Source organism: Pelodiscus sinensis, chromosome 27 (genome assembly GCF_049634645.1).
Source record: "Pelodiscus sinensis isolate JC-2024 chromosome 27, ASM4963464v1, whole genome shotgun sequence".
Classification (NCBI taxonomy): Eukaryota; Metazoa; Chordata; order Testudines; family Trionychidae; genus Pelodiscus; species Pelodiscus sinensis.
In genome coordinates, this window is record NC_134737.1 from 14,840,446 (window position 1) to 14,864,929 (window position 24,484).

Sequence of the window (24,484 nt, forward strand, 5' to 3'; positions counted from 1 at the left end):
GGCTCTCCCCACGCACACCGTATCCACAAAGTCCTGCCGGATCGCTACCCCCCACACCTGCAGGCAGCATGGTGGGAGCCAAGAATGGGACGCTGAAGACAGAGTTATCTGTAAGGCTCAGGTACATGCAGGCAAGCCCAACAGGAGTAAAATGAGCACAGTAGGGACCTGTACTTAGCAAAGCAAAACAGCATCTACCACCCTCAACGGGACTCTCTGGTCCAGCAACATCCATAGTCTGGCAGGATCACACATGTCCCTGGAGCAGAGAGCCCTGGAGCAAGACTAGGGGGCAGTGGGCAGCGCCAGCAGTGTGCCCGCAGCAGCAGGGTCGGGCATCTGCGGCAGCCCCAACTGAGCTGGCAGTAGGAGTCCAGGGTCTGGCCTGGCCAGCCGTTCAGGGGTGCCTGGCCTGGAGCGGAGCCAGCAGCAGGAAAGGGCAGCGGTCTGACGGGCTGGTGACAGGGGACCTTCCCAGTCTGGCAATTTCCCTTGTTCGTGACAGTTCAGTTCCCGAGGGTGCCGGACCAGGGAGGTCCAACCAGAGTAGAGGGAAGGATGGCTCAGGAAAGGAAGTGGCCAGACAGCTCAGCTCAGCAGGAAGCGGGTGGAGAGGGAGACACTTGGCATTCAGCGGCCGTGAAGGATTTCTAGCAGCCTTAGCCAAGCTGCCATCTTGTAGGGCGCCCTGTCCCCGCCACTTACTTCTTCCGCAGCCGTCGGTCCTTCTCCGCCTGGGCGCCCAGCTTGCCAAGCCCTAGCACGTCCTGTAGGCTGAGCTCAGGATCGGTCAGCAGAACTGGGAAAAGAGCACACACGTTTCCAAGTGTGGACCGGCCCTCCTCTGGGCCCCCGCGCCTGCCCCCGAGCGCTCACGGCCACCTGCCCGGTGCTGCGTTGCATGGGCATGCAGCAGAGACGGCAGGTCCCCCGCCCGCGGGGGGGGACTCCAGACGCTAGCGCCCCGTGGGCTCTGGACCCTGCAGTGAGGCCAGCAAAGGGCTTTTCTCATCACGTCACACTGAACTCACGCGGCGCGGAGCACTCCCGGCCCGCTCTGCATTTCAGAGGCCGGTCACAGTGAAACTAGCCCAGCAGCAGTGGAAGGCTTCAGGAAAGCAAGTCCCAGGGCACGAGGGGATCGAATGAGTGGGAGCGGTGGGGGGCAGCATTAAGCTCGCACCTACCCACAACTCGTGCCCCCCCCCCGGTTAGACCTGCACACACGGGGACTGCAAGGCCCCCCCCCCCCCCCGGTTAGACCTGCACACACGGGGACTGCAAGGGCCCGTCCATCTTCAGAGCAGGGTGAGCCATTTAACAGAGCCCTGACCCCGCCCAGAATCAGGCTCAGTCCCCCCTCTTCTTGCCATGGCAGCCCCTCCCTCTCTCGTGCCAGACACTGCTGCTCAGACGGCACCCCCCAGGCCTGGTACCCTGCCCTTCCGTAAGCGGGAGGAGGGACGCGCACCGTGCCCGGTGGCTCCGTCTCGGCTCAGCTCAATCAGCCGGCCTTTCTCTTTCTTGCCAAACAGGCGCCCGATGGACGATTTGATTCCTTTTCTCTTGGCGCCTTTGTGCAGGGAGTCCTGGCTGCTGCTGCTCAGGTTGCTTGTCTGCTCCTCCAAAGAGCTAGGAAAGGGGAAGGGAGAACCGGTAAAACCTTCCCATTGGTCGGTATTTGGAGCAGCACCATGCAGCAGCGCCCGGGACATTGAGCAGGGAAACCCAGAGGCCTCCCTGTAGTAAAAACTAAGTGCGCTTCTTCCCCTCCATTGCTTAAGCTCGAAACAGCAGGTATCATTTAGCTGATTGAGCATGTCTTAGAAGCTGCTAAACTTTCTGCCAGGGAACTGAGTAAACTTGCAGTGACCAACCACGTTGCGACACGCTGACCAGAAGGAATGTGAGATCTATAAAAGTTTCAGCTCAGGCGATGCTCAAGGTCGACCCTGCTTTGAGCACTGAGCTCCTCGGCCGAACTTGTTTGCAAACAATAAAATAGAGTTGGACCCAGCCTGAAAGTGTGACTTTCTTCTTGAGGCAAATTGAACTAGCCTCCAGGGGACGAAACTAGCAATTTATGCAACATCCCAGAGCCCAGACTGCCCCCAGGGAGCAGCCAACCCCCTTTGTGTTCACACCCCACACACGCCAGACCACATGCAGAGCTGGGCAGTGCCCCCACACTGTACGAGCAGCATGGCACTGCTGGGGGGTGGGGGGATGCACACAGCACGGGACCCAGGGGCTGCCCTGGGGGAAGGCAAAGGGTCTTTGGTTCCCCTTGAGTCATGCCTAGCACTCGGCCACTGACCATGCACCCACATCCTCGCAGTTCACCTCTGTTCTGGGCTAACTCTATGGAGGCGGTGGACTGACAGCCCTGCTCCCAGCCCCATAGGCCATGCACCGCAGCCCTAGCCGGGCAGAGCCCTGCCCACCTACGGCACCACGTCTGGCGTTTAAAGCAGCCGGTGCCTTTATTACTCCCATCCCCCGAGCGCGAGGCGAGGCAAAGGGGCCGTCTGCTGCTCTATGTGGGACGTGCGAGCCCTCCTCTAGGGGACCCGGCCCTCTCTCGCCCCCATGGCTTGTGGGAGAGCTTCCCGGCTCCAGCACACGCCATGCACCGAGTCTCCGACCGCCCGCCAGGCCTCGCCGGGTACCTCTTGCCATCCTCCAGACTGAGCGCAGGGTGCCCCAGCTTCTCCAGCCGCAGCGTCCTGGGTGAGGAAGGGGGGGAAGTCTCACATTTTATGGTGGTTTTATCTTCTCGGTTCTCATCCCGAGCAGCTGGTGACTGGACAAACAGCGGAGCAGTGAGCGTCAATGGCAAAGATTCCTGCCTCCAGCGCTAGCCAACCACCACCCAGGGCCTTCCCAAGCGACGTGAGAACAGGCGTCTGTGGGTCTTATGCCCCGTACTGGTATCTCCTCAAAGCCAGAGTCCCAGGCCAGCATGGAGCGATGCGGCCACACAGGCAGTGAAAGGGGGTGCCCCTTGGGGTCTCACCATGCTGGCTGGGATCAGCAGTCTCCCTACCTCCAAAGGAAACATGCCCAGGGCTCAGCAGGGAGTTAGGGGGTGGGCCAGATTTCGGGGTGTCGGCCCCACCTTTTCGCAGCTCCCCACGGGGCCCAGGCAGTACCTCGCGCTTCCCGGCCCTAATCCACAAGCGGTTTGGGCTCCCAACTTGCACTGAAATCAGTGGAGCCCAGATACCAGCTTGGTGCCTGTCCTCCCGGGGGAGTCAGGGTGTTGTGTGGGAGGGGAGCTCACGCCCTCGACTGGCTGACCCACCTGCATGGCCCCTGGCCAGAGCTTGCAAAATTCTCCTGCAGCCGCTTCTAAGAGGCATTTGCAAGGACTCGGCCTTGCCCGCCCCATGTTCCCAGGGCACGTCAAGAGGAAAACGTGGCGTCCGGAGCCCCCCAGGCATGCCAGGAGCAGTGCCCTCCCTGGCTCAGTTTCCTGACGTGACTGAGCCTGACACAAGTCACCTCACATGCCAGGGCAGAGACACAAACACGCTTCCATGCCAAACACAAAAGATTCGGGTCTGGAGCAGAGAGCTGGCCGTGGTAATGGCTCATACGGGAGCCCCGGCTGGGCACACAGAGCGCAGGCGGCTGCAGCCTCCCAGACGAAGCAGGCAGGTCTGGCGGGCATACACGCAGCCTGCACAAACAGCAGCAGGGCTGTCCTGGGTGTGCGCTGCCACAGCAGGACAGGGCAGGCAGGCAGGGACGCTGCCGGGACGAATGCAGGAGCAGCCGCAGGGCCGTAGATGCCAGGGCTAGGAAAGAATTCCTGTGCCCTGCTCCCAATTCCCCGCCCCGGGGCAGGACTGTTCTCGGATGGGCTTTTTCCGTCTTCTCTCCAGTGACACTAGTCCTGGCTGGGGGCCTCACTTCCCTCAGCAAGACGATGCACTGTCCAGGTGTCCAAGTTGCCGAGCATGTCTGTCAGAGCTGCTGGCTGCGTGTCACATTACTGAATTTTAGGGAAGTAGCCAGGTCCCTGCTACACCCATGGGGGGGGGATGTTGGCCCCAAAAGTGGTACAAAGGGGGCCATGTGAGGGGTCAAACAAAAGCTTACTTTCTTCTGATTCTGTATCTGCTCTTCATAGATCTGTAGAATGTCTGTGTGTGGAGTTAGGGATCTGTTCTCGGTATGGAGACTGGAAGTCTCTCTGAATGTGCTTGAGTATTGGGCGAGGAATGTGTGCCCATGGACATGCTAATGAGCAAAGCTCCAGGGAACAATGGGCCGCTGGAGGCCAAAGACACACCTGGCCACTGGCCATGTGACTCCCTCCAGCTTGGAAGAAGCCAGGAGGGGGTATAAATAGGCCATGTGGCCGACTCCATCTTGGTACTCAGATCTGCTCCTAACCGCAGATGCGGCCTCGCAGGGAATCACGAGCCAGGAAGAACTGTGGACCCATCCTGATCTAGGATGTGCAATACGGACCTTTAAGCCAGCAGCTGTCACATCTCTGCTGGAGCCGGCGTCGAGAACTGGGAGATTCGATGCATGGAATGTATGATTCTTTAACAATCTCACTCTCATGCTTTTCTTTCTTGCCGTAATAAACCTTTAGATGTTAGATGCTGAAGGATTGGCCCAGCGTGATTTGTGGGTAAGGTCCGGAGGGTAAATTGACCAGGGATCTGTGGCTGGTTTCTTGGAACCGGACAGAACTTGTTCAAGGTAGGTGAGATTGGGTTCTAAAACCCCCCACCTGTTTATGAGGCCCGGGGCCATCTGGGGTTTTGGAGGGGTTTTGCTCGTGAGACTTCAGGCAGGTGGGACCGGATGTGGCCTATTTGGGAAGGTCACCAGTCTGGGGGCTGTAAGGATCCCCAAAGTTGAGCAATTCGTCCTGAGTGGACGCCCTCAGCTGTGCCCAGACATGGCCCGGTCCGTCACACTGCTCCTCGGCACTCTCTGTAACTAACACCTTCCCGTCTCGTGGCGAACCGCCCCCCCTCCGTGGGTCCCCATGCCCTGAGCCATGCGTGGCCTCCTCGGCCAGGCTCTCCCCACAAGTCAGGCCTGCTCTGGCTCTTCCCAGGCCAGATCTGGTGGCTTGATGGGCCGAACTGCGCCCACTCCTGCTCTACACAGAGCCAGGGGATTTGCAGCACGCGGGGTCCAGCAGTTATGTCCGTGCACAGTAGCCAGGTGTCTGTCCAGAGAGCAGGACGGGGTGGCACAGCAAGCACAGGCTAGAAGTGGCAGGGCAGCGCGATTCTGCACAGCATGTAGACAGAGGAAGCTCTGCCTTAGAATCATAGAACCATAGAGCTGGAAGAGACCTCCAGAGGTCATCAAGTCCAGCCCCCTGCTCTAGGCAGGACCAATCCCAACTAAATCAACCCAGCCAGGGCTTTGTCAAGCACGCCTGGGCCTCGCCTCTGCTGGCCACGCTCCTGCTGTTCTTCGGGGCAGGGGGCCTTGTCCCTAGGGGGGTGTGTTCTCTGCAGATCACGGGCATACTGGTCGAGCCAGCCCTGGTACAGGAGCAGCGGCCTGGGCTAGCCCGTGGGTTCCAGGCAGGCCCCTGGCTCTCGCACGCTCAGAGTTCCCCCGAGCTGCCTGCACCCAGATCCAGTGCCCTCGTCCTCCACGCTGCACTCTGGGGAACCTGCGGGGCAGCTGGCAGCACAAGGCCCATCAGCAAAGCCAGCGAGGGAGGGTCTGAGACAGGCAGGTGCCCCGGTCCATGTACGAGGGGAACTCGAACACAGCGTCAGCCTGGGCCGTACACGCTGTTTTGTGCACAGCAGCAGAGCTGTTAGCGGAGTACCCGCGCTGCTGTGCTTTGCCCCGCAGGCCCTACCCGAGGGATGCGCTGGGAAGGGCGGGTCATCGCCACACTGCTACGTTTGACCACAGCCTGGAGCTGGCTCTACGCCTGCAGCGCCCAGCCACGTCCCACACACGCCAGCCGGCTCCTGAGGGGAGTCCCTGCGACCGAAGAGCTGCTGCTCGTTATGCCAGCTGCCAGCCCTCCAGGACTGGCCGGGAGTCCCCAGGTGCCGATGGAGAGCGATCCGGGAGATGGTCATCGGTGGTTTTCAGACCATGCCATGACGTCATGTTGGAAGGGCATCGCCGGGAACAGCTTCCAGGAGAGTTGGCAGCCCTGTCCCAGACCAGCCAAGCACGCAGACCCCCCAACTCAGCAGGACTGGGTGTGGCTGCAAGTGAGCCCAGGGAGATGGTCTGTCGCGTTACTGGATTTTAAAGGGAGCAGCCAGATCACTGCTGCGCCCACGGGGGGTGTTTGCCCCAAAGTCTGTACAAAGGGGGCCGTGTGAGGTGTCAAATGAACGCTTATACTCTACTGATTCCATGTGTGATACTCATGTACTTCTATGATGTTTGTATGTGAAGTTATGAATACGGGCTCTGTTCTTGTCCTGGGAATGTTCTCGTCTGGGAATGTTCTCTCTTGTGAGGAAGGATTGCTCAGTGAATGGCTGCGCTCACTAGCACGGCTGATGGACAACCGCTCTCGGAGTGGCCAATACACCCCCGAGGAATGCGTCTGGAAACTGCAGACGGGCCAGTGCATAATGGTTACTGGCATGTGAACAGAGACAAGTCACTTGAGCATGTAACCAGCTCCCGTTTGGGAGACACCAGAGATATAAAGGTGCCATGAGCCGGTCTCCATTTTGTCTTCAACCGTGCTACTGATCTCAGATGCAGCCTTGCAAGGGACGGGGAGCCGGGAAGGATTGCTGACCCATCCTGACATAGGATGTACTCCCGAGACTTCTAAGCTAGCAGTTTGTATTCTCCTTAACAATCTCACTCTCAACCTTTTCTTTCTTTTATTAATACACCTTGGCTACGTCTACACTGGCATGATTTTCCGAAAATGCTTTTAACGGAAAAGTTTTCCGTTAAAAGCATTTTTGGAAAAATCGCATCTAGATTGGCAGGATGCTTTTCTGCAAAAAAGCTTTTTGCAGAAAAGCGTCCATGGCCAATCTAGACGCGCTTTTCCCAAAAAAGCCCCGATCGCCATTTTCGTGATCGGGGCTTTTTTGCGGAAAACAGTACTATGCTGTCTACACCGGCCCTTTTGCGCAAAAGTCTTTCGGAAAAAGACTTTTGCCCAAACGGGAGCAGCATACTATTTCCGGAAAAGCACTGATGATTTTACAGGAGATTGTCAGTGCTTTTCCGGAAATTCAAGCGGCCAGTGTAGACAGCTGGCAAGTTTTTCCGCAAAATCATCTGATTTTGCGGAGAAACTTGCCAGTCTAGACACAGCCCTTTAGATTTTAGATTCTAAAGGATGGCCCAGCGTGCTCTTGTGGGTGAGATCTAAAGTATAAATTGACCGGGGACTGTGGCTGGTTCTTTGGGATCGGGAGAACCCGTTCAGAGTAGGTGGGATTGGGGTCTAGAACCCCTCACCTGTGTGTAGGCCTGTGGCTGATTATGGCACAGGGAGAGCTGGGGGGTCTGAGGGGTTTTGCTCGTGAGGCTTCCTGCTGGCTGGATTGGTAGCTGAAGTGCTCGGTGTGACTGGTGTGTGGCCTGTGTGGGAAGGTCTCCAGTCAGGGGCTGTAAGCAGCCCTGGTTTTGAGCAATTCACCCTGAGCGGACGCCCTGAGCAGTGCCCAGACCTGGCCCGGTCCATCACACAGCCTGGGGAGACGGCCCCGGGGAGACAGCCCACTCCTCGGTGTAGCACGAGAGCTGCACGCGCGTGGTGAAAATTGGTCAGAGCCCGCCAGGGTCAGAGCCCGTTGCGCCAGATGCTGCATGGACACGGTTCTCCCCCAGACCAAGCCTCCTTCAGCAGCCGAGCTCTCGCTCCTCGGGGTACGACAGCACAGGAGCCTGGAGCACTTCAACAAGTCTACGGGCACGGCAGCGGGGCCCGGGTCAGAGACCGGAGAGCAAGGCAAAGAGCAGGGGGACTGGCCAGTCACTCACCAGCAGTTTCCTCCGGTGCTTCCGCAAGTCACTGGGCTGGCGGCAAGAGGAAAACAGAAAGGGACAAAGAGGAGAGTTAGCTGAGAGGTCCCAAGCGGCAAGCCAGAGCCACAGTGAGCTGGTGGCTGCAGAGCGCTCACCCCACACAGCCGCCCCATGCCCGGCTTCCCTAGGGCCCATCAACGCAGGGCAAAGCAACAAACCTACTTTTCAACCCGCGCAGCCCTGTCCTCATACCCACCCACCCGGCTCATACACCCCCATACACCCTCCCGTCCACACACAGCTCGCACGCCCACCTGGCTCCTACACCCCCATACACCCCCTCGTCCACACACAGCTCACACGCCCACCTGGCTCCTACACCCCCATACACCCTCCCGTCCACACACAGCTCACACACCCACCCGGATCCTACACCCCCATACGCCCCCTCGTCCACACACAGCTCACACGCCCACCCGGTTCCTACACCCCCATACACCCCCTCGTCCACACACAGCTCGCACGCCCACCAGGCTCCTACACCCCCATACACCCTCCCGTCCACACACAGCTCACACGCCCACCCGGCTCCTACACCCTCCATACACCGCCTCATCCACACACGGCTCACACACACACCCAGCTCCTACACCCTCCGTACAACCCCTCATCCCCACACAGCTCACACATCCACACCCTCCCTTGCATACCCACACCCTCCTCCACACCCCTGCCTGGTTCTACACACAACTCGACTCACCCACCCGCCACCTGCATGCACCCCCCCGGGTACTTACCTATCCACCCGCCCTCAGATCCCTCAATCCACACCCCTCACACATCCCCCCATCCACACTCCCACGCTTGGTACAGCCATCTCCCCCCCACTGCCCCACCCCACCCCCACTTCATTCAGATGCTAGTTTCATGCCCCCCTACCCACCCTGCATTCGCCCGCCTCAGCCCCTGCCTCCCTCAGTCCTCACAAACACCCTCGTGCCCCCTTCCCCAGGCAATGGGACAGCAGGGTCGCGCTGGCGGAAGCAGGCGTGCCAATGAGCATGCCGCAAGTCGTGAATATCTAGTGAGCAGCACCCAGCGGCGCCATCTCTGCACGGCCCTGGCGCTGCTGCAGGGTCAGTCTGCGATGCCCTCCCCCGGGCGGGTGCTGCGGGGGACCCAGAGCAGCACCCTCGGAGCCCGTCAGCTCCGCGGCCCCAGCGCGCCCCCCAGCTCACCAGCGTCATGATCCCCATGCGGTCCAGGTCCTGCGCGGCGCTGCGGGAGGACAGCTTCGGGGTGGAGCGCCCGCTGACCGGGGGCGAGGAGCTGGCCAGGGACAGGGCCGTCAGCGAGGTGGGGATGGACGCCCGCTTGCGCAGCTGCATCAGATTGAGGCCCTCCATGCTGCCGCTCGTGACGCGGGTCTCCAGCTCCTCGGCGCGCAGCTCCGTGGATTCCTTCTCCTCCTGAATCATCCTGAGCGATTGCAGGCGGGGTGAGGCAGGGTACAACTCCCGCTTCCCGCTGGGGGGCCTGGCTCCCGGGGGTCCCCCGCCCACCTTCCGCCTCTCCTGCAGCCAGGCGCCACAGGGCTCCCCCCTCATCATGGGCTTCTCCCTCTTGCAGTGCCAGGAGGCCCTGTCCCCTCTTAGGGAGACAACAGCACGGGGCCCCTCCTCCACTCCGGCTGGGCCCCATTGCTTAGAGGCAAGAGGGGTGGCACCAGGGACCTCCCCACGCCTGGGCAGGGCGAAGGTTATTTGGGGTCCCCCTAAGTCTGCGTACCTCAGCACGGCTGGGGTTCGCTCCCCGCTCCCCTCGCTAGCCTGGTGTGAAAGGGGCAGGCAGGCCTGTGGGGCATTTCAACTTCACCCGCCCCCCAAAGCTCCAGGCACGGAGCCTCACCTGGGCTTTTCCTAGTCACCTGGTCCCAGCACGTGGCCACTGGCCAAGGAGCCCCGGGAGAGAGGGGTTCTCAACCTGCCGCCCAATCAGCACACAGCTGTAGCCCCCGGGACGTCCTCTGGGCCACGCCGGTTGCAGACAGATTGTGTGGGTGCAGCCCACGTAACACACGCCAGCCGCAGGGGCAGCCCACAATGCCCACCGCCCCACAGGACGCTGCCCCGCAAGGCTCCCGCTCTGCAAACCTTGCCCGATCTCTGCCTTCCATCCTTCCCCCAGGCCCCAGTGCACGTCCCTGAGCTGAGCGACCCTCTCCACTGCATCGGCAGCTGCTCCCTCCCCACCGGAGTGCAGGGTACAGCCAACGTCCTACCCCAACCTCCAAATTCCTCCTCTCCTCATTCCCTTGCAGGTCCCCCCAATCTCCCTTCCCTCCTGCCCCCCCACATTCCAACACCCCCCCAGTTTCCTCCTCCCCATCTGCCCCTGCCCCCCTGCCCCACACAGAACCAGACTCCACACACCGGCCCAGGCGTGCCCATTACCTGATCTCCTCGTTGATGGCGTCCAGCTGCTCCTGCAGCATGATGGCCAGGGTCTGGGCGTCGGAGTGCCCGCTGGGGGACAGCACGTCCATGGAGCTGAAGAGCGCCTCGCCGTCGTCCTCCTCCACGTCCGAGATGTCCGGGTCGCTGTCGAAGGCGTGCGACACGGTGGCCAGCACGCCGCCGGGCGGGGCCGGCTCCCAGTCCTGAGGGACCGCAAGCCCCACGCAAGTCACGGAAGGCAGGGCAGAGCCTCCCCAACTGCCGGCAGACGCCAGGGCCCAGCCGGGAGCGGGGACCAAGTCCCCAAGGTGAAGCAGCCAGCACCAGCTCCCCGTAAGCAAGGCCTGCTCCCTGGCGAGGCGCTGCCAAGCGACAGCTTGCTCCTGTGTGAAGCCCCAGGCCTCATCCTCTGTCCTGGGGCCGGGGTCCCCACTCCCAAATCCCAGGTCGAGGGGCCCCCACACATCCGGGCCGAAGGGGAGCCCTGCCCCAGGGAATGGAGCCTCGGCGTGCCTCAGGACGGAGCGGCGCTCGGGCTCCCCGGAGAGGCAACCCCTGAGCAGTGCGTCCCCCCCAGACTGCTCAGAGCACCGCTCTCTGTTCACGCAGGCCGGCTCCGCTGCCGCTCAAGCCACCCGCCAGCCCCGGGCCACGTGCCGGCAGCGTGGTCTAATCGCACCGTGAACCCACTTCACCCCGCACGGCAAACCAGGCCTGGCCACTCTCCAGTCCCTTCCCCACACAACAAGGAACCTCTTGACTGAGCAGGGGGTGTAGGGCCGACGCCCTGCAGCTGTCCCTGCCCACTGAGCCCGCAAAGCCCCCTGGTTCGAAAGGACGCAGGCAGCTGCCGCAGCTGTTCCGGTTCCAACCGATCTGTAACACGCTCCAAGCCGCAGGCGTAACCGGAGCCCACACGCAGGCCGGGCACGGCTGGAATCCAGCCACGAGCTGCATTGGGGGCACTTTTACCTTGGGGGGCTCTTCCCGCAGAGCCGCAAACCGACTCTTCTGCGGCCGGTGTAGGCCAGGAGGCGTCCCGAAGGCCTCAGCTGGGGCATGAACCACTGCGCTCAGGGGGTACCTCAGATCCGTGGCACTGCCCATGTGGGATCTGGGAGAACCAGAGAGAAGAGCCACAGAAGGAAACGTCGCCGTTATGACAGCGCTGGCGCATCCCCGTCCTGCCCGGGGTGAGCAGGCTCCTGCGGCAGGCTGCTCACCCCGTCTTCCCCCCACAGCCCGAGCCAGCGCGCTCCAGGTCCCGTCCGGACTTGAACTGAGGGGAAAGAGATGGAGCCGGGGAAGTCTGAGCTTCTGGCGCTGCAGCCGCCTGACCTGAGAGCACCGGAGGAAGGTGAAACCCCTGCTCACGGTCTAGATCCCAGGGGAACTGGTCCCGACCCCGGGCTCTGGAGAGGCAGGTCCAGCGGGTGGTGTGTGAGCAAGAATGGCTGCGAGTAACCGGCCTGTCCCATCCATACCTGAGACACAAGTGTCACTCAAGGCCCTGCTCCCCAAAGATATTTGGGTGTCTAACTCCCACCCCGCTCCAGATCTAGTAGCCGCCCCTGTGCTCTCGCTAGTCAGTGCACTGCTGCCTGCCTCCTGCCTCAGAGCTCTCAACCGAATGAGACAGCCCTGAGGTGCACTTACCCATTTCTCCCCAACCCCCCAATCCTCCTGACTCCCCAGATCCCCTGCAGCCTTCCCTTCTCCATCGTCCGCCTCTCCCCAAGATCTGCCACTAGAGCTGGCCAGGAAGTGACCCGCCCCGCCCGCAACACAACCCAGAAGCGAGGGCTACACGCACACAGCACTTTAAGGGGAGAGTTCCTGCAGGGCAGGTGCGCTGGGGAAGCCGCCAGCCACGTTCATCTGGGGAGGCGGCTGGACCGGCTGCTTGTGGTCCATGCTTCCCAGGCTGACGCACAGAGAATCTGGAAAGTGCCACTTGGATGAAGACGGGGGAGCTTGGGGGTTGGAAGGGGGATTTGCCATGGAAGCTTGAATCTGGGAGGCTTTAATGCAGCCACTGCCCCTCTTCCCCGCCCAGCTGCCCTGTGTGGAGGCTGCTGCTCATGGGACGGGCAGCGGGGTGGAGACTCCTCTCGTTGGGCTGGATGTTGATGAAGGCTGGTCGGCTTTGATGGACAATCGGGCTTTGCCCCACAAATCGTATCTGTTGTCCACGTTTTGTCAAAGAAAACAAACGTTTTGTCTGTTGGCCTCTGAGCAGCTGCACTGGGGCAGCGTGTCAGTGCCAAAATCATAAGCACATCAGAACGGCCAGGCTAGGTCAGACCAACGGTCCATCCCGCCCAGCGTCCTGTCTGCCCGCAGTGGCTGATGCCAGGTGCCCCAGAGGGAGTGAATAGACCAGGGACTCACCATGTGATCCCTCCTCTGTCACCCGTTCCCGATCAAAGCCCTTGTCTCCATCCCAACTCGGTGCTGCAAACAGGACCCGAGTAAGACGGTTCTGTGCCAAAGTCAACTTTCATCACAAAGCAAAACCAGCAGCAAGGCTCCAGCTGGTTCAGTCGTGAGGAAAAGGTGGAAAATATGACCCCAACTGTAACCTAGTATGACGGCGCGTCGGGGTTCCCCCACCTCCTGCACCCCCGTAGTGGCACGAACAGACCCCACCAGCCAGTAGAACAGAGGGAGTTTATTGCTTCTCCAGGATACAGCACATCACAGATGTGATCTGGTTACAGGGCAAGCCTAGGATGCCTCAGCCCCCCTTGAGATGAGGGAGACTGGGCCCCTAAATCCCAGCCCCTTGCTTAAGCTGCTTCCTCCATGATACCAGACAGAAAATAAAACTCTCTTCCAGCCCTGCCCCACAGCCAGGTGCTGGTCTCCGCCCCCCTCCCTTTGTCTCTCTCCCTGGGGGGCTGAGCCTGGGTGTCCGGGTTAATCCACATTTGGGAGAGTCCGTGAGAATCTCCCATCCCAGCGCAGGGGGACCCCGGGTCACAGAGCAGACAGCCCCCCACTGCGTCACACCTAGGGAGGTAAGCGACTAGTCGAGAGGTTACTTGACACCTGCCCCTCCTCCCCCGCTGCCTCAGCATCAGAGGCAGCAATGGGAGCTGGTGCTGGGAAGAGAAACCCACTGCATTTGGGACACCCCATGAGGACGCCCACCTCCTGGGAGAGACCCTCACAGACAGGGCAAGGAGAATTTTCAGCAAGCCAGGCGCAGGAAGTCCTGCCTGAAGAGGAAGCTGCGTGCGCCAGTAACACCGCTCTCCGGAGACACGGCATCAGGCAGGAGCGCTGCTGCCAGTGCCGGGCAGGCAGGAGCCAGGGTCCCCGCGGCGCCAGTGCTGGCACTCAAAGCGGCTGGGCTTTCTGCACTGTCCTACTCGCTCCATGACAGGGCCAGACATGGGGGGCGGGCTGAGGCCCGGGCTCGGTTGCCTTGCCATTGGTTTCCAACAGTTCTAGGCATTTACGGTGTCTGGACATCGGGGCCGATGAGCCAGCTGTCCCGGTCCAGCAGAGCAACGGCCAGCGGCCTCCTTGGGTAAGCCACTAGCAGTGTCACGGCGTGGCACTGGCCCTGCCACTCCTCAGCTGCCTCCCTGGGGTGGAAAGAAAAGCACCTGGGCCATAGACATGGGGCAGAGAGGGTCAGCCAGGAGAGAGCTGCTGGAGACCCGGAGACAGTCCCTGAGAGAAGCTGAAAGAGGGGCCTAGGAGAAGCCTGAAGGCAGGAGAAGTTTGTTGGCTGGCGTCCCTGTGCCAGGGCTAAAGGAACCCCCAGCAACAGCGACCCGCCCGCCCACGGTCCCAACCCCCAGCAACAGCGACCCGCCCGCCCACAGTCCCAACCCCCAGCAACAACAGCGACCCGCCCGCCCACGGTCCCAACCCCCAGCAGCAACAGCGACCCGCCCGCCCACGGTCCCAACCCCCAGCAGCAACAGCGACCCGCCCGCCCACGGTCCCAACCCCCAGCAACAACAGCGACCCGCCCGCCCACGGTCCCAACCCCCAGCAGCAACAGCGACCCGCCCGCCCACGGTCCCAACCCCCAGCAACAACAGCGACCCGCCCGCCCACGGTCCCAACCCCCAGCAGCAACAGCGACCCGCCCGCCCACGGTCCCAACCCCCAGCAGCAACAGCGACCCGCCCGCCCACGGTCCCAACCCCCAGCAGCAACAGCGACCCGCCCGCCCACGGTCCCAACCCCCAGCAGCAACAGCGACCCGCCCGCCCACGGTCCCAACCCCCAGCAGCAACAGCGACCCGCCCGCCCACGGTCCCAACCCCCAGCAGCAACAGCGACCCGCCCGCCCACGGTCCCAACCCCCAGCAGCAACAGCGACCCGCCCGCTCACGGTCCCAACCCCCAGCAACAACAGCGACCCGCCCGCCCACGGTCCCAACCCCCAGCAACAACAGCGACCCGCCCGCCCACGGTCCCAACCCCCAGCAACAACAGCGACCCACCCACCCACAGCAGCAACCCTCTGGCCCCGGCTGGCTGGAGCAGCCACCTGCCCACCACATGGCTCCTTGGGCCCCAGCTGGCTGGAGCAGCCGTCTGCCTCCCCCCACGCTGATGCACGGCTCTGCTTAGGAGGTGGGCAGAGTAGACATTTTCTCTCTGCGTGCGCACAAGCACACACCTTAGAGGAAACCATGGTCACAAATAACTCCGGGCTGCATTCACAGGAGTGTGGTGAGCAAGACACGAGAAGTCATTCTTCCGCTCTACTCTGCACTGATGAGGCCTCAGCTGGAGTCTTGTGTCCAGTTCTGGGCGCCACATTTCAAGAAAGATGTGGAGACATTGGAGAGGGTCCAGAGAAGAGCAACAAGAATGATGAAGTATCAGAGGGGTCGCCGTGTTAGCCTGAATCTGCAAAAGCAGCGAGGAGTCCTGTGGCACCTTATAGACTAACTGAAGTGTAGGAGCATAAGCTTTCGTGGGCAAAGACCCACTTCGTCAGATGCACGTGATGAAGGGTCTAGAGAACATGACCTATGAAGGAAGGCTGAAGGAATTGGGCTTGTTTAGTTTGGAAAGGAGAAGACTGAGAGGGGACATGAGAGCAGTTTTCAAGTATCTAAAAGGGTGTCACAAGGAGGAGGGAGAAAACTTGTTCTCCTTTGCTTCTTGTCCTATCATCAGAGGCCATGGGCTTAAATTGCAGCAGGGGAGGTTTAGGTTGGACATTAGGAAAAACTTCCTGCCTGTCCGGGTGGTGAAACACTGGGATAAGTTGCCTAGAGGGGTTGTGGAATCTCCATCCCTGGAGATATTTAAGAGCATCTATCTGGGATGGCGAAGACGGTGCTTGGTCCTGCCATGAGGGCAGGGGACTGGATTCGATGACCTCTCGAGGTCCCATCCAGTTCTAATAGTCTACGATTCTAGCTGCAAGGGCTGTAGTGACTCTCCTGGCAAAATGACAGGAGAGGACGGACGAAGAGGCCAGACACGGGGATTTTCAAGGGACTCTCTCCTGGAATGTTAAGGCCTATTTGTGCTGGGGGTAACTCTATGTTGCGACTTGCTTTGGACTCTGCCCTATGGTTTGGTAATAAACCAGCCCAAGGAGGGTACTATTGAGAGAGCGCGAGCCTGGTGCAGTTATTGGGGACTCAGAAGAAGGGAAACTGAGGCAGGCACTCTCGTCATGCGGCAGCCTGTCATGGGAGAGGCTGCCGGTGGGGAGGTTGCCGCTACTGAGAGGCAGCCCTGGGCAGCAGGTGTTGCTACGCTGTCCCGGGCTCTTTTTCCAAGGCATCCGGTGGCGTCACGCTGCCCTCTACTGCACAGATGCTTTAGTGGAACATAAAGCTGCAGGCCACCAAGGCCTCATTTAGCCAAGGCCACTTTGGGTGCAGAGCACCCCGGGGCCTGGGCAGTGACCAGGCTGGCCTCCTCCCTACCAATAGGAAGCTGCACAAGAGGCTTTAAAATCCACGTGCCTGGTGTCTGCCTGGTCACATTGGTACAAAAATGGGCGTGGCCAGGAAAGGCCCCGTGATTCGGGGAAACGGGACAAGTCCCGGCGGAGACCCTCCATCAGTGAGTCTGCCATTCCAAATGCAGCACCGAAGCCCCCGCCACCGCTGTGCACCTGGCAAATCCAGGGCATGGAGGAAGCGGCTGGTGCAGCAAATAGTCCAGCACCGTCCTGCACCAGGGGAGTCGGGAGCAGGCCCTGTCCTGTCTCTCTGCCGCCCTTTGCTGTGGGCACAAGTGCAGTCCCTAAGGGCAGGACACAATTTGCATAGCAGCAGATGCAGTACCGGCTCCAGCAGCCACACGGCCCACACGCCTGGGCCTAGCCCCGGAGGCTAACCTGCTGGCAAGGGATGGGTAAAGGGGGCAGAGGGAGCAGTGGCAGGGTCTAGGACTAGGCCGTGAGACACCTTTAGCTCTGCTCTGTCTGCTAGGGTGACCAGGTGTCTGCTTTTTGCCCGTTGTGACCACAGAAAATAAAGGCGCAGCGATTCCTTTTTTTTTTTTTTTTGCTCAACAACTTTGCTCCCCTGTTTCTTTTTTTGCTCAACCAATTTTTTTCCCCGCCATGTTCGGGATTTGTTGCGAGAGCATCTGGCAGCTCTACTGTCTGCGCTGCCCAGCAGTGGATTCTAAGGGCCCGAGGTGGCCTGGAGAGGACAGAGGAGTTCTCCAAGCCCCCAGGCGGCTCGCAGGAGGATGCAGAGCCTGGGGTGACAGGCCACAGAGGGGACACAAGTGCCCTTCACCCCCCACCGCAAGCAACGAGCTGCCCCTCTCAGGCGGGCTGGGCTGCCCCTGCAAAGCCCTGGGGGAGCAGGAGGAAGGGGCGTGCTCAGAACCGACGGCCTGGCAGCCTCTGGCCCTCCGCTCTCCAGTTGCGGGCTGGGGGCAGAAGCGACGGAGCCAGGGCCTCAGGCGACGGAGCCAGGGCCTCAGGCTCTGGATGCCACAGAACATGGGAAGGGGCCGCCCGCTGGAGGGGGAACAGCAGCACTGGGCAGTTGCCGCCTCAGGGAGGCCAGCGGCCCAGGCCGGGCGCAGTCTGAGCCATGGCCGAAAGGCAGGCAGGGCTCTGGCGCTCAGACTTCCTGGTGGGGCGAATGCCCTGACTGTCCCTGGACCCCCATCGGCCAGAGCAGCGGACTGGGCCCTAGGCCCGCCATGCCACACCGGGAGCAGGAAAGGAGAGCAGCCCCCAGCGTGGGGAAGGGAGCGTGCCCACTAGGAACCAAGAGGCTGGTGCTGCCAGCTCCCCCTCTCCCGGGTCTGTGGGCGAGGAAGGGCGGGAGCAGGGCTCTGGCCAGCAGACGGGTCCTGGGCACCGGGGCGCCTGGCAGCACCCTGCAAACGGTGGCGCAGCAGCAGAGCTCCAGGCCAGCAGGAGCAGGGGACTCAGCCCGGCCGTTGGGCGCGGTGGGATGCCCAGCAGCTCCGGTTCTGGGCTCGGGATGTGCTGGGAGTGGGGGGCGGGCGGGGAGCAATGATTATTGCAAACTCCACTCCTCCCCGCCCATTCCTCCTACCCCTCCGCCTGCTCGGTGCCTCTGTCCGCTGCTCCGGCCTGCTGGAGTTCTGTGACCAAAGACCTATCCTGCAGGGGCCCAGGAGCACTCGGGCACCCCACTGGCTCCTCACCAACTGGGCCAAGACGCTGAGGTGCAGGGGCCAGGAAGCTCAGTGGGTCTGAGAAAAGGCTCCAGACAGAAGCCCCGCATGGCTCCTCCTCCATCCCCCGTCTGCCCTGCTGCAAAAGCCTGGAGGACACGCTGGCAAAGGCCTGGGTGGCCACCCTTGGAGGATGGAGGCCTGCAGGGTGACACCATCTTTCGTATCGACCTCCAAGTGCCTGGAGACGGACACACCCACGGTGGTCAGCTCCCCCAAAAGGCAGGCACAATCTGCCCCTCCATCAGCCTCTCGCCAGGCATCGCTGCCTCTCCCCGCACCTCCATCTCCTGCCTGCAAGTCACAGGTTCTCCAGCCCAGGTTGAACCGGGGAGGGAGCGAGCAAGTGGGCCTTAGAAGGAGAAATAAAAGGAGGTGGAAATTTCCGATTCCTCTGCCTGGGCATTGCCTACGTGAGCCAACCAAGCCAAGGTCTTGCATGAGATGGCGTGTGGCTGGCTCAGGGCCAGGAAGCGGCTCTACTGAATAAAACCCCAGCCTGCCCCACACAGGGGTACTTTTCGGAAACGCCCGCCCGCCACTGCAGTCCCCCCCTTACCGCTACTGCCACGGAAAGGGAATCAAAATCCCATTGGTCCTGCTCAGAACAGCAACACCCCGGCTTCCCTGCTCCCCCAGCCCAGTGCTCATCCCGCCCCGGACCACCCCAGTACGGCTCCTGGGCCGGCGCTCCCGGTGCGGGACGAGAACCGGAGGGAACAGCCCTTGGTCCCAGGGCTACGGCCCAGCGTGGCAGGTGAGGCTGCTCTGCAGTGCCCCCTAGGGGACCACGCTGGGGTGGCAGGTGTTCCGCCCACCCGCGTGGAGCAGCGTGTCCCAGGGTGCGCTGCCTGTTTAAGTGCAGGGGAACCTCCTCCCAAATGCAAGCACCTGGCCCGGCCTTGGGGTTCTAGGCCAGCACTCCGGAGACCCTCTTCTTCCCAGTCCTCCCCAGCTCTGCCCCCGAGAAGAAACCAGCAAGCCTGGCTGGCTCATAGGCAACCTGGCCTGGGCGGGTTTTCCACAGGTGCCTCCTGCCAGGGCAGAGAAGGCCTGGTAGGGCCCACCGCCCCCAGGGAGCTGGCATGCAATGCGCACGGGGCAGCAATACAGTCCGTGGCCAAGCCCGCGGTCCATACCTTGGGTGTAGGCCGTCCACAAACGTCCCGCTTCTGCTCCGCAGCTGGTCCACCTCCGACCTCAGCTTGTCAATCTCGTCGGACAACCTCCTCTGCTCAGCAGGGACCAGAGAGAGGAGGGGAGGTTAGCGTGTCTGGAGAGGACCCTAGTTTCAGGTTGGTTCTACCTATTTAAAAAAGTAACACCTATCCCACACCTTTGCGGGGCCCGTGAAGCCACGGAGGAGCAGGCAGTGGTAAATGAGGATGCTCGGGCCCGTGCAGGGAGAGTTAGGAGCCTTGTAGTGGGGACAGACAGACACAAGCACGGGGCAGGGGTGGACACAAAGGAGAATAGGTCGCACTTGGATCCCTTGCCGTGTGAATGTTTGCACCTTGACAGCAAAAGGGCTGACAGCCAGGAATCCCCTCTGCCCCAGCCAAAGCTGTCTCTAGCACAGCTCCTCCCATGGCCAGCTGGCCAGCAGCTCTCTCCTAAGGAGAGACTTGCCTCCGCGCTGTTCACGCCTCCCTCCCCTGCCCGTTATAATTCAGGAGCTGCCAAGGGAGAAGCCACCGCCCCCACGGAGGCAGCACGGCCTGGATGGGAGCCAGCGAGCCATCCTCCCTGCATGGCACACTCCTGCCTTCCCAGACGGTTGCAGCCACATCCCATCGAGTCACGGCTAAGGAGGCCAGATGCAGCTGCAAGGCCTAGACAGGGGGCTGGTGTAACTGGAAGGGGTCCAATGACCCAGTCGCACCAGGCTCTGGTGCTGTGTGCAAACGGATCAAAACATGGTAAGGCCACGGCAGTGCCCGGCACGGAGCAGCCGCAGCCCTTCGGGGTGAATTGCTGCCCGCGCGACAGGCAGGTGCAGCCCGCGGGGAAGGGCACAGCAGACAGCACAAGAGAGGAAGAGCCGCGAGCGAGGCCAGAGCACGAGAGCAGGGCTGCTTAGCCGCGCCCCCGGCTTCTCATCCCACCGCAGGGCAGAGGCAAACTGCTCCCGATCTTCCAGGCCTGCAGGTGGGAGCGAGATCCATTCTCACGGAGACAGAGCGAGCGCCTCGGGACGAGACAAGCCGCCGGGGAACAGGGGGGTGGCAGGCAGCCCTGGGCTTCGGCGCCCCCTTCGTAAGTGCCAAGATAGTCCAGGGACCTCACCCTGTGGAAACCGACTTAGCAGGGCTTACCCCGGAGCCGGCAAGTCACTCTGGAAACCAGGGGTGGGGAACCTAAGGGCCAGGGGCTGGATGCGGCTCCCAGCTTGCCTAGATCCGGCCCCTGAGGCGCAAGGCTCCTCGCCCTGCATTGGGGAGCCTGCACTGGTGCTGCAACACCCCCTCCCCCCACTGCCTCCCCCAGGCTCTGGTGTGCAGGGGGATGTGGGGAGGGTCTTTCTCCTCAGTCGGGGGCCCCGCCAGTGAGGGTTGGTTGGTTTGCTTGCTTTTGCTTCTCACTTGCGTGCCGCCCTCGACTGATTTTTCTCTGGGTCAGCGGCCCCTGAACCAAAAAAGGTTCCCCGGCCCTTAAACTCACCCCTCTATAAACCAGGGCCCAACCCGCGCCACTAGCCATCGGGGGCTGTGTGGCCGGTTGAGGTGGCTAGCTGGCGCTCAGAATGATTTAGTGTCAGAATAACGCGGCCAGTTGGCTGGAGCAGCAGCCACCACCATGGCTTCTGCGTCAGAACCGGTGGGACAGCGCGGCACTAGGGCTACGGGCAGAGAGCCAAGCTGGCCAACTGTGTGCTGCCTTTGGGAGGGGCTCGGCTACGCCTGGGAGGAGGGCAGGGCCGCCCTTTAGATAGCTCAGCCTGGAGACCACGTGCCTGGAAAGCAGTGGGGTAGGTCCCTGCATGGCCTAGGGGATAGGGCACTTACCTGGAGAAGGCAGCATTGTGGGTTCAAGTCCCATGAAAGCCAGGTAGGAGGCCAGCTAGTCAGGTTGCAGCTTTCATGCAAGCCACAGCCTTGCTGGGCAGTGGGGACCCCAGCGTGTGCCCCCTCCTGAGGGCACTGTGGCAGCACCAGGCTGGGAGCAAGGCACAGCTGCCCCGAGTGCATATACCTTGTCATGTTGCTGCTCCTCGATCTGCTTTTGGGTGCCCTCCAGTTCTTGCAACAAGGCGTTCTTGAAAAGAACAATAAGAGAGAGGGTGGGCATGAGCCATGCAGCGGGCACCTGCCCCAGCATGGAGGCTGAGTCTGGGAGGGGGCTGGGCTGACGGACGCCCGCCAGAAGAGGAGGTGACGTTTTCAGCACCAACAGAGCCACCTTGTCACCCGCAATCTGCTTTGAAATCTCTCCCCCGGGGACCCGCGGCTGATCCAAAGGGGAGCGTGAATAAAGCGCATCTGCAACTTGGCACCCGACCCAGGCCTGCCCGGGGCCTGTCCTGTGCATACCCCGTGTCTCATCCCCGCCCCCACGCTGGGGGAGTCTCACTCGCCGGCCTGGGAGCAGCGTGGGGCAGGGACCTTCCGCTCCCTGGCAGGATGCAGCACAGGAGCCTCCGGGGGCCACCGTGATACCGAGAAAAGCGAACCCCACCGAGCCGGATTTGCCGAGCTGCCTGATCCCCAGGAGAAAGGGGCGACCAATCCCGGAGGAGGTTTGCAAACCCCAGGCCCTCCCTGCATCCCTGCCCTGTGCAGCGGCTACAAGCTGTGCCCTCCGCAGAGAAGTCCCCCGACCCGCCGCCTGGTACCTTCTCCTCCAAGGCTGCCATCCGCTCCTTCAGGTGAAGCTGCAGCCGCTCGTTGGACTCGCTCAGCAGCCGATCCACCGTGTCAGAGAGCCGCTTGTTGTGCTCCTCATTCATCTTCTCCCGCTGCCGGGCCTGCAATGGCAAAGGGCAATCAGCCGCCCGAGCCCCAGAGCGGGCGCGCTGGGGGATGCGTTTCACGGCGTTCGGTCAGTTACTCTCATCGGGGTCGGGACGGACCCAGCCCGTGTCCGGGCCCACACAGACCCCGCCCCAGCTCCGGGGCCGCGCTGCGGTGCCTGGAGGAGATAGCGAAGAAAACTGTCGCAACAGGAACCTGGCCAAAGCTGCTCCCCGAGCTGGCTGGGAACCTGCCCGGGTGTGAGCTGCCCTGCTGCTTCCAGTGGGCGCTGACTCTGAAACCTACTGATGGCGAGTCACACAGCACGTCAACGCCGCCAGCACTTCCGGCAAGCGCCCAGCCTCCCCACTGGTCCTGGATGCAAAGGTGGATACAGGGGCAGCTGGCTGCTGCTAAGCAGTGCTGAGGTGGGGAACGAGGTGCTCAAGACACCCCCAAAATGTGTAATGACTCCCAGCCTTACTCATGAGGGAATGAAAGAGGAGATGCAGGGAGAGCCCCCTTAGCTCCTGCCTCCAGAACGCCCCGGCTGCCTTCTGCCCAAACCGCCTGCCTCTCCCGAGCAGCAGTGAAAACAGAAGGGGAAGTCCTCAGGCCCCAGACAACAAGACTGCTCCCCCATGCCGTGGCTTGCAGGGGAACCTCTCCCTCTGCTGTTTGCTGCCCCGATGGTAACCCCAGCCCCCTGCCACGCCGGCAGCGCACACCATCCGCACAGAGCCCTCCAGCACACGGGCAGGAGGAACAGAAACCGCAGCCTAGGGCAGGGGCGAGGCGGGCACTGCGGTGGCCAGGCGCAAGGCAAGAAGAGCAGGTGGGGGGACATCCAGCCCGCTCTGGCTCAGAAGACAGCAGCAAGTGCCCGGCGCCCCATGCTCCCGCCACGCCCCTGCCTCTGGGGCCAGCTCCCCTCCCAGAGAGCGCTGTGGGAAGCCGGGTTAGAGTGCGGGGCACTGCTCAGCTGGGGCACATTCACATGGTCATTCCGAGCCCCTGTGGTCAGACTAGGCATGTAAAACCCCCTTAATTTAATCAGTTAACTAATTAAAGGGGGAGAGCAAGGAGTTAACCGAACATATGGGGGCTGCTCTGGCCGGGCTGGAGCGCCCCTACCCACGGTGGGCCCCATGGAGTGGGAGCAGCCCCTACCCATGGTTAACCCATTAAATGTAGAATCATAGAATCACAGAATCCTAGATTTGGAAGGGACTCGCGAGGTCAAGTCCAGTCCCCTGCCCTCACGGCAGGACCAAGCACCATCTAGATCAGGGCTACTCAATTTTGGAAGCCCCGGGGGCCAAAATGATCCTCACAGCACATGCAACTGGGTTGCGTATACATGCAAATATATGCAAATATATGCAGATAGCTTCCTCCATACTGACGGGCATGAATACAAAGATTAAGGCAAGACTCCACAATATGCAGGCCCCATTTAAGTTAGTTCTGCTGATATTAATAAAATGCAGTATTTACCCAATTTCTACCCATATGACAGCACTTTTAATGAGAAATGACAGTCCAGGAATTTAATTACTAAAACACACAGCAACAGAAGAGTATTAGATTGACTACTCTTTTGTTTTGGCTTCAAAATTTTTACAAATCAAACAAAAACTGCCAATACAGTACTGGAATTTACTGGAGTAGAAGTGCAATCAATGTGAAGATTGTGTCTACAAACTTTTCACCAGCTGTTTCACATCAGGGTTGTATTCCATTGTAGCAGCACAGAGACAGTCGGTCAGATGTCTGTCAGCAAGGGTGTGTCTACACTACAGAGTTTTTTTGTAAAAAATGGCCGTTTTTTCAAAAAAACGTCAATTCCGTCCACATTGCAATCGCATTCTTCTGAAAGAAAATTGAAAGAACAGAGGGGTTTTTCCAACACTGGTAATCCTCATTCTACGAGGAAGAAGCTTTTTTTCCAAAAGAGCTCTTATTGGAAAAAGGCATGTGTGGACGAGGTAGAGGGAGTTCTTTCACAAGAAGTTAAAAGAGTTTGCACGGGCACCCTGGTGGCCACTCCGTCCATAGTAATCACAGCTGACATGCCAGACAGCGTCCATTCAGTGCGGATGCTATCTTTCGAAAAAGCAGATCGCTTTTTCAATGCACTTTTGCAGTGTGAACGCTCTCTTTTGGAAGAAGTTTTTCTGGAAGATCTCTCCCAGAAAAGCTTCTTCTGAAAGAAGCCTGCAGTCTAGACGATTCCCATGGAGGAGAATGAACTTTCACAGACATATGTCGATCCCAAGCAAGTTAGCACTTTTTTGGCACATTTCAGTAATGCAGGATACGTGTCTTCCTGTACATAGGTCATCCAAAATGTTTCAGTGTCCTCTTCCTTATGCGTAGTTTTTAGAATACTATTGTTTTACAGTTCTAGCATCTCTTCTTCGGTTGCGGCCCTCTCAACACCAAATCTCATGGCTGAAGGTGAGA

At 60.7% G+C, this 24,484-nt stretch overlaps 1 protein-coding gene across 6 annotated transcripts in view; it reads right to left on the reverse strand.

The window, feature by feature from the left end:
* The window catches only part of PPFIA4 (PPFI scaffold protein A4), a 143,412-nt gene that overhangs the window by 26,818 nt on the left and 92,110 nt on the right, over window positions 1–24,484 (reverse strand). For all 6 annotated transcript variants that reach the window (XM_075910026.1, XM_075910022.1, XM_075910023.1 and 3 more), the window contains exons 11-20: window positions 21,901–22,032; window positions 21,261–21,323; window positions 19,208–19,299; window positions 11,382–11,523; window positions 10,407–10,612; window positions 9,192–9,432; window positions 7,969–8,004; window positions 2,670–2,803; window positions 1,472–1,632; window positions 706–799 (exon numbers count right to left, since the gene is read on the reverse strand). In XM_075910026.1, coding sequence (XP_075766141.1) covers window positions 706–799; window positions 1,472–1,632; window positions 2,670–2,803; window positions 7,969–8,004; window positions 9,192–9,432; window positions 10,407–10,612; window positions 11,382–11,523; window positions 19,208–19,299; window positions 21,261–21,323; window positions 21,901–22,032 — 1,301 coding nt within the window. The remainder of the gene's footprint in view (window positions 1–705; window positions 800–1,471; window positions 1,633–2,669; window positions 2,804–7,968; window positions 8,005–9,191; window positions 9,433–10,406; window positions 10,613–11,381; window positions 11,524–19,207; window positions 19,300–21,260; window positions 21,324–21,900; window positions 22,033–24,484) is intronic.